This window comes from Lithobates pipiens, unplaced genomic scaffold, assembly GCF_037356315.1.
Source record: "Lithobates pipiens isolate NorthernLeopardFrog02 unplaced genomic scaffold, aLitPip1_a1.2 Scaffold_28, whole genome shotgun sequence".
NCBI classification, from domain to species: Eukaryota; Metazoa; Chordata; class Amphibia; order Anura; family Ranidae; genus Lithobates; species Lithobates pipiens.
In genome coordinates, this window is record NW_027507789.1 from 20,864,144 (window position 1) to 20,877,804 (window position 13,661).

Genomic DNA, 13,661 nt, shown 5'->3' on the forward strand with positions numbered 1-13,661 from the left:
ACACAGGGAACCCCGCCCCCACCCTTCTTTATATATATATATATATATACACACAGGGAACCCCGCCCCCACCCTTCTTTATATATATATATACACACAGGGAACCCCGCCCCCACCCTTCTTTATATATATATATATATACACACAGGGAACCCCGCCCCCACCCTTCTTTATATATATATATACACACACAGGGAACCCCGCCCCCACCCTTCTTTATATATATATATACACACACAGGGAACCCCGCCCCCACCCTTCTTTATATATATATATATATATATATATATATATAATGGGAACCCCTCCCCCCACCCGTCTTTATATATACAAAGAGAATCCCGGCCCTATTATAATAAGGTAGATACAGGTAATGGCCCCCCAAAAGAATATAAGAACCCCTCCCCCCATAAATATACAGGGAGATATAAGACCCTCAATACTCCCTATACACACAAACAGTAGGTGGGTACACCGCTCATTGCCCCGCCCATGCGGGGCGACGGCGGCACGCCCCCTAGGGGCTCTGACCTGGACGATGAGGGGCCGGTCCTCGGGGCTCAGCTCGCAGTACAGGTTCTCCTTGCGATAGTTGGGGTCCCGGACGAAGACCTGGGCGTGTAACATGGGGGTGTAGCAGAGCTGGGCGCCGTGTCTGCGGCTCAGCATCCTCCAGGCTAGCTCACTCTGGTCCACCATTGGGGCCAACACATAGCGCGCCCCTTGCAGGCTCTCCCGCCAGAAGTCCAGGCCCTGCGGCTTGGCCATGGTGACGGGGGAAGGCGGCGGACCGGCTCTTCTCCCACTCCTTCATGCCCGGCCGAAACCAGCACACTGCACCGTGCAGTTCCACGACAGAGGCACTTCCGGCTCCCGGAGTCCCCACTTCCGATCGGTCCATCACCGGCTTCAGCCCGCGGGTGCAATCTCAAAGATATTCCTCCGGCAACAAGGATTAGATATTCAGTTCCGGGCTGAGGCAATAGCAGAGCACTATCTTCTCACTTTGATGTCCCTGGTCTGGAGGGACTGTGTCCTTGTAGAGCCAAATCCCTCTGTCCATTTAATGGTCTGACGTATACACCTCAATAAAAAAGAAAATATATATATTTTATTTAACCGCTTCAGCCCCGGAAGATTTTACCCCCTTCCTGACCAGAGCACTTTTTGCGATTCGGCACTGCTTCAATTTAACTGACAATTGCGCGGTCGTGCGACGTTCCACCCAAACAAAACTTCTGGTGGTATTTGATCACCTCTGCAGTTTTTATTTTTTGTGCTATAAACAAAAAAGAGCAACAATTAAAAAAAAAAACTCAGTATTTTTTACTTTTTGCTATAATAAATATCCCCCAAAAATATATATAAAAAAACGATTTTTTCCTCAGTTTAGGCCAATATGTATTTTTCTACATATTTTTGGTAAACTAAAATCGCAATAAGCGTATATTGATTGGTATAGCGTCCACAAAATAGGGGATAGATTTATAGCATTTTTATTTTTATTATTTTTTTTTACTAGTAATGGCAGCGATCTGTGATTTTTATCAGGACTGCGACATTATGGCAGACACATCAGACAATTTTGACACATTTTTTGGCACCATTGGCATTAATACAGCGATCAGTGCTATAAAAATGCACTGATTACTGTGTAAATGGCAATGGCAGGGAAGGGGTTAACACTAGGGGGTGATCATTGGGTTAATTGTGTTCCCTCTCTATGTTCTAACTGAAGGGGGAGTGGACTGACTAGGGGAGATGACAGATCACTGTTCATACTCTGTATAAAGAAAAAATAAACGTATCTTGGAAAGAAATATTTTGCAGGCCATCATCTGTAAAAAATGAATTTTGGCGGCTCAAGCAAACCATACATATGTAAGAACCATGGCGGGATCTGGGGGGGTGCTGGGGTCCCCAAACCCCCCCCCCCCCCACCTCTTCACCCTGGATTCTGAGCTCCTTTCCCATCCCAGCACAGCACGCAGCTCTTTCTCCCATCACAGAGCTGAAATCACATTACTTTACACACAGCCACAACCTTCACAGGGTGTATCTGGCAACCGCAGCTACACTGCCGTTTCAACCAGGGAATAAACACATGAACACAACACCTCTTGTTTTTTTCTGCACCTCATGGACTAGGTCTTTTAGCTGAGACTGGGGCAATTTTTGTTACCAGGCCACAAGGCCTAGCCAATGCACATGCACTAGCACTTATTTATTTTTTATTCATGTATGTCACTTTGCACATATGTATGTTTTTGTCTTTTACTCAGGATGGAGGGTGTGGTTCCTCAGGCCTACCCTGAAGTCTATGGGGGTGATGTCTGACCATTATTTTCTTTCTTACCCTGAACTGGGGGGGGGGTCCCTCTTTGGGGGAGCCCTTCACCCAGTCCTCAGTGGTTGGCTTACCATGAGGACAAGGCACTGCCAGGCCTTTTGGCTAGGAGGACCATGAGTGAGCCTTGCCCCGTGGGGGATCAGAGAGAAGTCCTACCTCTTCCGGAGAGCCCTTCACATAGTACTCAATGGTTGAATTTTGATGACCACAAGGACAGTGATTTACCAGGCCTTTTGGCTGGGAGAACCATGAGTGAGCCTTGACTTAGGGAATCAGAGAGAGGTTCTACCTCTTTGGGAGAGACCCTCACTTAGTACTCGATGGTTGGCTTTTGATGACCACAAGGAGAGGGATTTACCAGGCCTTTTGGCTGGGAGAACCATGAGTGAGCCTTGACTTAGGGAATCAGAGAGAGGTTCTACCTCTTTGGGAGAGACCCTCACTTAGTACTCGATGGTTGGCTTTTGATGACCACAAGGAGAGGGATTTACCAGGCCCTTTGGCTAGGAGAACCATGAGTGAGCCTTGCCTTGGGGGATCAGAGAGAGGTTCTACCTCTTTGGGAGAGACCCTCACTTAGTACTCGATGGTTGGCTTTTGATGACCACAAGGAGAGGGATTTACCAGGCCCTTTGGCTAGGAGAACCATGAGTGAGCCTTGCCTTGGGGGATCAGAGAGAGGTTCTACCTCTTTGGGAGAGACCCTCACCTAGTACTCAGTGGTTGGCTTTGGCTGACCACAAGGAGAGGGATATACTAGGCCTTTTGGCTAGGAGGACCATGAGTGAGCCTTGCCTTGGGGGATCAGAGAGAGGTTCTACCTCTTTGGGAGAGACCCTCTCCTAGTACTCAGTGGCTGGCTTTGGATGACCATAAGGAGAGGGATTTACCAGGCCTTTTGGCTAGGAGGACCATGAGTGAGCCTTGCCCTGAGGGAACATTGAGGGGTACTATGCCCTTCGGGAGGTAGACTAGAGACGCACCCCTAAGTGTACTTTTTTAATGCGTGTTTCACATGCACTTTGTATGTCTACCTAAAGGTGTCTTGTCTTGCGCATTATCGTGGGTTAAAAAAAAAAAAACTGCTTGTGAAGATCTCCCAGCAATGAAAGCTAGGCCATTAGGCCATTTCTCCTACATAACTCTTTTTAGTTCCATTTTTTATTTATTTTTTCAAAACTCCTTTACCCTAAGCGAATCCATCTCCTCCCTGAAATAAACTCTACTTCCCCTCTACCTGACCGAATGGGTTCACTAAAACCGCAGGACAGAAAAAAATCTGATATTCAGTCAAAAATTAGGACAGTTGCTCCTAGGGAAGTAATTCTGCAAAAGGCCATCCCTGACAGTTATGATATGATAACTTGCATTAAACTGATTTATGAATATGGTATTTCAAAAGATAAAGGTCGTCTTTAAGTAGTCGTATGCATAATATTCCACTTAGGAAAGTGTTTTTTTGAGGATTAATGTCCAATACTGACACCATTTTTCTTTTTAAATATTAGCACCGAGCTACAGAACAAAAAAAAATTCTAATAAATTCTTGCAGCTACTGGTCACTGTGAATGACATATGAATAATATTCGTTTTATATATCCATGCTTAGCTAGACTAGTCATTATAAAAAGTAGCAATCATAATAAATAGATTTGATTGAAGGTCTTTCTCCTTTAACTCTAACATTAACCTATACAGTATATCATTAGAGGGAAACAGGAGGCTGATCTACGTTTTTACTGCCCACAAGGTAGCCGACGAGGTGATTTCACATTGTTGCAGAGCATGGCGATTCTGCAATTTTAATTCGGCATGCTGAGTTTGACATGCGGCACTGCTTGACGACCATTAAAGTGAATGGGATTATGCGGCAACCAAAACACAGCTATGGTCGTTGTGGCACGGTAGTTCAATGTAAAATCCCCATTGCAATATAAAAAAAAAAAAAGGCACTGCATGCATACTGCAAGAAACATTTGACCTTAAAGCGGAGCTCCGCTTGTTTGCCTCTTCCCCCCCTCCGCTGCCACATTTGGCACGTTTTGGGGGGGGAGTGGGTACCTGGTTTTGACAGATACCCGCTCCCACTTCCGGCTCATTTCGCCACAGCAAGAGCATTGTGTCCAACCACATAGCTAGCCTTCCTCAGCACGTGGGAAGATTGGACAAAGTACTACGGTACATGCATTTTGTCCCCTGGGGGGGCAGAGCGCTGTAATAAAAACCTCGTTAGTGCCACCTCGTTAGTGCCACCAAATCAGTGCCACCTCATCAGTGCACATCAATGAAGGATAAAAATTACTTATTTAGAACATTTTGTAACAGAAACTAAGAAAAACGTTTTGTTTTTTCAAAATTTTCAGTCTTTTTTTATTTGTTTAGTAAAAAGAATGAAAAATCTAATAGTGATAACATTTTTGTTTGGGTACAGCATTTAATGGCCACGCAATTGTCATACAAAATGCGACAACGCTGAAAGCTGGAAACTGGCCTGGGCAGGAAGGAGGTGTCCGGTATTGAAGTGATTAATTGAAACTTAGCCATTCCAGTCACTTGCAGAACTCTTATTTTCCTTGACTACTTCCTGACCAACCGCCGCAGTTATACTGCGGCAGGTTGGCTCCCCTGCGCGAGCCATCGTAGCTATACGTCAGGCTTGCGGGGTCGGAATAGCAGGCACGCAAGCCCGCTGTACAGCGGCAGTGCCGGTGCTTGTGGCCGAGGTTCGCGATGACCAGTCACAAGCGATCGTGAGCAGGAGACACAGAACCAGGACGAGTGTGTAAACACATACATCTGTGTTCTGTTCTGACAGGAGTGACAGATCGTGTGTTCCTACTAGCTAGGAACCACGATCTGTCACTTTTTCCAGTCAGTCCCCTCCCCCTTCAGTTAGAATCGCCTCCCAGGGAACACAGTTAACCCCTTGATCGCCCCCTAGTGTTAACCTCTTCCCTGCCAGTGACATTTTTACAGTAATCAATGCAATTTTATAGCATTGATCGCTGTATTAATGACAATGGTCCCACAAATGTGTCAAAATTGTCCGATGTTGTCCGCCATAATGTCGCAGTCATGATAAAAATCGCAGATCGCCACCAGTACTAGTAAAAAAAAAAAATAATAAAAATTCCATAAAACTATCCCCTATTTTGTAAACGCTATAACTTTTGCGCAAACCAATCAATATATGCTTATTGCGATTATTTTTACCAAAAATATGTAGGAGAATACATATCGGCCTAAACTGAAGAAAAAAATTGTTTTTTAATATATTTTTGGGGGATATTTATTATAGCAAAAAGTAAAAAATAATGTTTTTTTTTTTCAAAATTGTCACACTTTTTTTGTTTATAGCACAAAAAATAAAAACCGCAGAGGCAATCAAATGCCACCAAAAGACAGCTCTATTTGTGGGGAAAAAAGCATGTACATTTTGTTTGGGTACAGCGCCGCACGACCGCGCAATTGTCAGTTAAACTGACGCAGTAGGGAAGGGGATGTCACCTCTCCAGGAGGATAGTTTATTAACAAGACTCTCTGCCCAGCTGAAGAAGGTGCCGGCAATGCATATAGAAATGAATGGAAAGTAGTTCTGGACAGCCATACACCAAAAAAGCCTTTTATTTAAAAAAAAACACACGAAATCCAAATTGCATGTCACAGCAGAACAAGACTCTGACGCGTTTCACACTATACACAGTGCTTAGTCATAGCTACATGTCAGAAACCATGTCTCAGACCAAGACAGAAGTACAATTAAATCACACTTGTTTATTAAATAAAAATAAAAAGGTAAATAGAAAAAGCGTAGTCAAAGCATAGCCAGAGTCCAGTAAGGCCGCGTACACACGCGGGGACTGTTCGCTCAACTTTGTCCGTCAAACAGTTTCAGCGAACAGTCCGCTCAAAATTAGCATGGACGGACTTGCCCACACACGACGAACGAACAGTTTGCTGAAACCGTGCGCGATGACGTGAACGGCACGTACGACGGGACGGAAAATACGACGTCCTATACACTGCATTACAACTTTCGGCGTGTAAATCCTTTCTGAGCATGCGCGGAACTTAGTTTGACGAACAAGCCTACACACGAGGGGACTGTTCGCTGAAACCAGGTTTCAGCGGACAGTTTTTCGGAAATTCCGAAAAACTTTGTTCAGCAGACTGTTCGCTGAAACTGTCCGCTGAAAGCCCACACACGGGCGGACTGTCCGCCGAAACACTGTTCAGCGGACAAAGTTGGGCGAACAGTCCCCGCGTGTGTACGCGGCCTAACCGAACAGAGTAGTCAGCCAGGCCAGAGTTCAATAACGAGATCGGGTAATCAGCCAGGCCAGAAGTCAGGGATCCAAGTAGAGCAACAGCAAGCAGATTAAGGAGCCAGAAGGGATGTCAGCAATCCAGTCTTTAAACAGAACTGCAGGAGATGGTTTCTTGTGATGTGACCAAGGCGAAGGCAGAGGTGAAGTGAGCTGGACAGCTTTAAGTAGGCAGGTCAGACGAGCATGATCAGGAACAGCTGGTAACTGTGGAGAGAGATGAGAGCTGGCAATTAGCCAACAGCTGAGCAGCCAGCCCAGAGAAGGAAGGGCTAAGCCAGCCCTGACACTACATAGCTGTATAGTGCGAAACGCGTCAGTTTCTTGTTCTGCTGTGACATGCATTTTGGATTTTGTGTGTTTTTTTTGAATAAAAGGCTTTTTTTGGAGTGCGGCTGTCCAGAACTACTTTCCATTTAAAGCGACGCAGTGCCGTATCGCAAAACAAGTGCTCTGGTCAGGAAGGGGGTAAATTCTTCCGGGGGTGAAGTGGTTAAATCATTACTTTGCTTCAAACCAAATTAAATTTGACCACATTATCATTTATTTTTTTAATGCATTAAAAGCACATTCCCAATTTACTGGTTGGGTAGATTTGCTGGCTTGAGCTGTGAAATAATTGGACACTTTACTTTTTCCTTTCTTTTTTTCTTCTTGGCATGATAAGCTGCCAGCTGGTGCGGGGTTGATCTGTAACGAGTGCGAATTTGGGATGACCTTATGGCTGTTATGTAATATATTTAGTATGGAGCCAGGTGTTCTCTGATTAGCGAGGTGCATTGTACTGTCAGGTCCCAGTTCTGAAAATAAAAGCAGACTTATTGTGCGAACTAGAAAATTGTGTAATTATAAATTTAGGTCACGGCAAGTATACAAAGACACCCTTTAGTTTCTTCTTGTATTTACCCCTTTCAAGAGAAATGGAATAATTTGTCTGATTGGCTAGAGTAATTATCTGAGTGCCCCCCCCCCCCCCCTCTAAAAAGGTAAAATGAGGCTTGCATTGGCAGTGTCTGCACTTGGAGGGGTAAGTAGTTAGGTGGGCATACAAAAATCTGATGATGTCCCTTAGCATCCCAAAGAGTCAAATTAGGTTCCTCCATTCATCTCCACAAAGCATGTAGCTTTGCGTGTTTAACCATTTGCTTACTGGCCACTTAAACCCCCCTTCCTGTCCAGACCAATTTTCAGCTTTCAGCGCTGTCGCACTTTGAATGACAATTGCGCGGTCATACAACACTGTACCCAAATAAAATGTTTATATTTTTTTTCCCCCCACAAATAGAGCTTTCTTTTGGTGGTATTTGATCACCTCTGCGGTAAAATAAAAAAAACAAATTTTTAAAAAATGTTTTTATATTTTTTTTTATATTTTGTTATAAAATTTTGCAAACAGGTAATTTTTCTCCTTCATCGATGTACACTGATGAGGTGGCAGTGATGGGCACCGATAGGTGGCAGTGATGGGCACTGATCAGCACTGGTTGGTTACACTGATAGGCAAGCACTGCTAGGTGGCACTGATTGGCACCACTGGTGGGCCAATGATAGGTGGCACTTGTGGGCAATGATAGATGGCATTCATGGGCATTGATAGGTGGCACTGGTGGGCACTGGCAGGTGGCAGTGGCAGGTAGCATTGGCAGGGGATACTGGTGGCACATATGAGGCAGATGTGCCTCCTTCCTCTTTGGGACCGATGTCCCTTGCAGAAAAGCCAGTTATCGGCTTTTTTTTCTCCTCAAACTGCCACCCTGAGAGGAAAAAAAAAACGATCACCGGGCTTTTGTTCAGATTATGTGATCAGCTGTCATTGGCTAACAGCTGATCACGTGGTAAGGGGCCGGGACCGGCCCCTTACTCGGATCTGTGATCACCCGAGTTTCGGTGTCTCGGTGATCACAGCGCACGCTCTGCAGGGGGGCACGCGGGGCGCATTCAAAGGGGAGGCCATCATATGATGGCCTCCCGGAAATTCAGGTCCGCGCTGTGGCCATCATTCGGCTATAGCGCGGATGTCAAGCAGGCATGTACTGGCCATAGGGACTATAGGGAGTTTCCCGGTGGGCCGATGGCTCAGTGGGCCGGTTTCAGTGACAGCCAGTAGCATTGCTGGGGGGGACTTTTGGGGCTATAGCCCCGAATCTGGGGCCCATAGCCCCAAGTCAGTCCAGTAGTCCCCAACCACAGGGTCCCCGGCCCACTACCTGCCCTCTTTCTGGTGACGCTGATGTGAAGAGGGGTTCTCTGGGGACCCTGATGTAAGCCAGAGGCTCTCTGGGGAACCTGATATAAGAGAGAGGCTCTCTGTGGACCCCGGATGTAAGTGGGGGCTCTGTGGGGACCCGGATGTAAGGGGTTGGCTCTCTAGGGACCCTGATGTAAGGCAGATGATCTCTGGAGACTCTGATGTAAGAGGGGCTCTCTGGGGACCCTGATGTAAGGGGAAGGCTATATGGGGACCCTGATGTAAGGGGAGGATCTCTGGGGACCCCGATGTAAGTGGGGGGCTCTCTGGGGACCCAAATGTAAGGAGGGGCTCTCTGGGGACCCTGCTGTAAGGGGGGCTCTCTAGGGGCTTTTTTGCGCAACTGCATACAGTTTATATACTGTTTTTTGCATGTTTGCAAAATTAAAGTGGGCCGGTCTGCATGAAGTCCAGGGCCAAATTTTTGTCCCAGTCCAGCCCTGATGTCAAGAGGTTAACGGAGCGCAACAGCACCGAAAAAAATTAAATAAAAGCAAGAAACACCGCCAAAAGCTGAGCAATGTAAAGCAATACCGCTAGGATGCAGAAACGAATAGACATAATCTATTATAATCAAATATAAAAATGGTCGTCAGCTATTTTCATAATTGATTTTTGTTGGTGATTAGTTGGCCTGCATACAGAATGCATTATTTGTTTGTATATCATAAAATAGTACAGCACACTAAAGCTGGCCATACACCTATAGATTATCTGCAGATTTTCTGTGGTTAGATGGAAAAAGTGCAACAGATTTCTCCATGTTCGCTAAACTGTGTGGATGGAGGAATCTCCCACCTTTTCCATCTAACCATAGAAAATCTGCAGATAATCTATAGGTGTATGGCCAGCTTTACAGCTCAGTATACCATCCATACATGTCCGTAAGTGCCTGGGAGCATGTGAATGTGTGAGGAGCAATGCTCATGGGACATGTAGTTCTGAGCAGAAGACTGAAGCGATTTAACCACTTGCCCACTGGGCACTTATAGCGCCTTCCTAACCCAGCCAATTTTCAGCTTTCAGTAATCTCACACTTTCAATTACAATTACACAGTCATGCAGCACTGTACCCTTATAAAATTTGTGGCATTTTTTTCACACAAATAGAGCTTTCTTTTGGTGGTATTTAATCACCACTGTTTTTTTTGTTTTTTTTGCGCTCTAAATAAAAAAAGCTAAATATTTGGTAAAAAAAAATATTTTTCTTTGTTTCTGTTATACAGATTTGCAAATTAGCAATTTTTCTTCATACATTTTGGCCAAAAGTTATACCGCTACATATCTTTGGTAAAAATAACCCAAATCAGTGTATATTACGTGGTCTTTGTGAAAGTTATAGAGTCTACAAGCTATGGTGCCAATCACTGAGAATTGATCACACCTGACGGTCTCATTTCTTGAGACACTAACAAGTCAGGAAAGTACAAATACCACCCAAATGACCCCTTTTTGTAAAGTGGACATTCCAAGGTATTTAGTAAAAGGCATGGTGAGTTTTTTGAAGTTGTAATTTTTTCCCACAATTCTTTGCAAAATGAAGATTTTCTGAGAGGGTCTTGTTTGACAGGGTATAATCTCTGCCATAGCTGTGAAGCATAACATTGTGGCTGTGGCATTTTATATTTGATATTTTTTCGGCATGGGGGGGGGCCCTGTCAGGTAGGCTGTATGGGCCCCTAGATTTATATAAGCAGCCCTGATGGTGTCACTGATAAGCACTCACTATTGGTCACTGATGAGCATTAATAGGGCATGGTAGTGGCAGTGATGAGTACTGTAGTGGCACTGATGAGCACTTTAGTGGCACTGATGAGTACTCACTGATGTGCACTCTAGGGCACTGATAGCACTGTAGGTCACTGATAAGCACTCACTGATGGAACTGATGGAACTGATGTGCACTGATGGCACTGATAAGCACTAACTGATGTGCACCGTAGGGCATTGATGAGCACTGTGGTGGCACTGTAGGGCACCGAAGAGCAGTGTAGTGGCATGGTAGGGCACTGATGAGCACTGTAGGGCACTGATGAGCAGTGTAGTGGCACTGATGAGCACTGTAGTGGCACCGTAAGGCACTGATGCGCACTGTAGTGGCATTGATTGGCACTGTAGGGCACTGATGAGCACTGTTGTGGCATGGTAGGGCACTGATGAGAACTGTAGTAGCACGGTAGGGCATTAATGACCACTGTAGTGGCACTGATGAGCACTGTAGTGGGACCGCAAGGCACTGATGTAGTGGCATGGTAGGGCACTGATGAGCACTGTAGGGCACTGATGAGCAGTGTAGTGGCACTGATGAGCACTGTAGTGGCACCGTAAGGCACTGATGCGCACTGTAGTGGCATTGATTGGCACTGTAGGGCACTGATGAGCACTGTTGTGGCATGGTAGGGCACTGATGAGAACTGTAGTAGCACGGTAGGGCATTAATGACCACCGTAGTGGTACTGATGAGCACTGATGAGCACCGTAGTGGCACTGATGAGCACTGTCGTGGCACTGATGAGCACTGTGGTAGCACTGATGGCACTGAGCACTGTAGTGGCACTGATGAGCACTTTAGGATGAAGCCAACTCTCGTTGCTGCAGTGTTTCTCTCTACTCTCCTCGCACTGATACAGCATGCGAGGAGAGGAGAGGAGAAGAGAGGAGAGAGAAACACCGCAGAAGCGTGAGCTGAACCAGGCATGATCCTGGTTTGTTGACAGGGTGATCGTCGTGGTAAAGGGACGCTGTTATTGGTCCTTTACTCCGATCCGGGATGCACTAGGTCCCGCGGACCCAGCAATCACAGATGCTTCCTGGTGTGAGCCCCAGGGGCCCTGCGAGAAGCGCGAGAGGCCGTCATATGATAGCCTCCCAGATCTAGCCGGCTGCAATGTAGCCATCATGCGACTATAGCGCGGTCGGCAAGTGGTTAAAGGGATTCTAAAGGCAGAAGTTTTTTTTTTTTTTACCTTATTGCATTCTATCTACTAAGGTAAAAAACCTTCTGGGACCAGTCCCCCCCCCCCCATATATTTACCTGATTCGATATTTTGTTCCCCAACCATAAAGCTGAGTGATCATTTATATTTACCACTGCATATAGCTATTCAAGAATAAATTGTGTTTTTTTAAACTTTACATATTATCTAACTTATACACCCCACTTTTTGGAGATTTTTATGCGGTTAATCTAAACAGCAATCTGCCAACTAGTCAACTATGAAAGTAATAATTAGTTGCAGCCCTAGATACCATACCATACCTGTTCAGAGGTCCAGTTTTTTCCATATACAGTACCATCTAAGGGGGTGTACATAGTGAGATCTTTGAAGCTCAAATTAAACTCTTGATGTAGCAAGGATTAAAGTACCCTGATTGGAGCAGTGTTTGGGAAAGGGTGGGTATTTCGGACCACCGGAGAGCTGCTTTGTGTGAGAGCTGTGGTCTGGCTCTCTCCTATGTTCTGCTAGCACAGGGTAATTAAACCCTTGCTGCTGCACTTCCCAAAGACCCATAGTACTGTATATGGAGCTCATCTGGGGCTTTAAAGAAAGGTTTGTCCACCCTTAAACTTGTTACTTCCTCCTAAACGGGTCCCTATAGACAGATCACCTGTCAAATGCTGGGACGTGTGATGTATATCAAAGTACCCTGGCCAGGAGGTGGGGCTGTATCTGACAGTGAGCGGCGGGAACACATGGCAATGCAAATGAATGCTATTACAGTGAAGTTCACCGCTCTCTGGTGATCCAGCCAGAAATCCTGTTCCCCTTCTCTCTCTTCCTGCACAGGTAAGCTGCATTGTTGGAAACAGGTAGGCTGCATTGTTGGGGACAGGTGGGACTGCATTGTTGGGGAGAGGTGAGGCTGCAATGATGGGCACAGGTAGGCTGCATTGTTGGGCACAGGTGAGGCTGCATTGTTGGGGACAGGTGAAGCTGTATTGTTGGGGACAGGTGAGGCTGCATTGTTGGGGACAGGTGAGACTGTATTGTTGGGTAGAGGTGAGGCTGCATTGATGGAAACAAGGTACGCTGCATTGATGGGCACTGGTAGGCTGCATTGTTGGACACAGGTAGGCTGCATTGTTGGGGACAGGTGAGACTTCATTGTTGGGGAGAGGTGAGGCTGCATTGATGGACACAGGTAGGCTGCATTGATGGGCACAGGTAGGCTGCATTGTTGGGGACAGGTGAGACTGCATTGTTGGGGACAGATGAGGCTGCATTGATGGACACAGGTACACTGCATTGATGGACACAGGTACACTGCATTGATGGGAACAGGTAGGCTGCATTATTGGGCACAGGTAGGCTGCATTGTTGGGCACAGGTAGGCTGCATTGTTGGGCACAGATAAAGTTGCTCTTAATATTTATTTTTGTAACTCAATTCTGCATAAAACATTTAAGTGTAATTTCATGAGATCGTTTATGAGGGCGTGTTTAGGGGCGGGGAAGGGTAAGGGTTTGGTGGGGCAACTGGTGGCGAGTAACCTTTAAAGAGGAAGTAAACTCTCCCACTCTGATGCTGCTTTTCATTTAGTCCATTATAATAAGTAATTATCAGACTATAGCCACTGTAATCCAGCCCAAATCGCATATTACTTACTGTTTAAAGAAACTTTAAAAAACTTGTTTCCAGGGGTTAAGCAGCACCATCTTAAATATTGTTTTCTTCCGCCCTTACATTGAGCACTTCCTGTACTGTTAACCAAGCCTCCTTCTCAATTGAACGTTTCT

The 13,661-nt window shown here is 45.7% G+C and overlaps 1 protein-coding gene across 1 annotated transcript in view; it reads right to left on the reverse strand.

The window, feature by feature from the left end:
- Positions 1 to 1,005, reverse strand: part of DUS1L (dihydrouridine synthase 1 like) — a 28,527-nt gene extending 27,522 nt beyond the window's left edge. The window contains exon 1 of the mRNA XM_077458875.1: positions 532 to 1,005. Within this exon, the coding sequence (XP_077315001.1) occupies positions 532 to 768 (237 nt within the window). The 5' untranslated portion in view covers positions 769 to 1,005. The remainder of the gene's footprint in view (positions 1 to 531) is intronic.
- Positions 1,006 to 13,661: the final 12,656 nt, after the last annotated feature.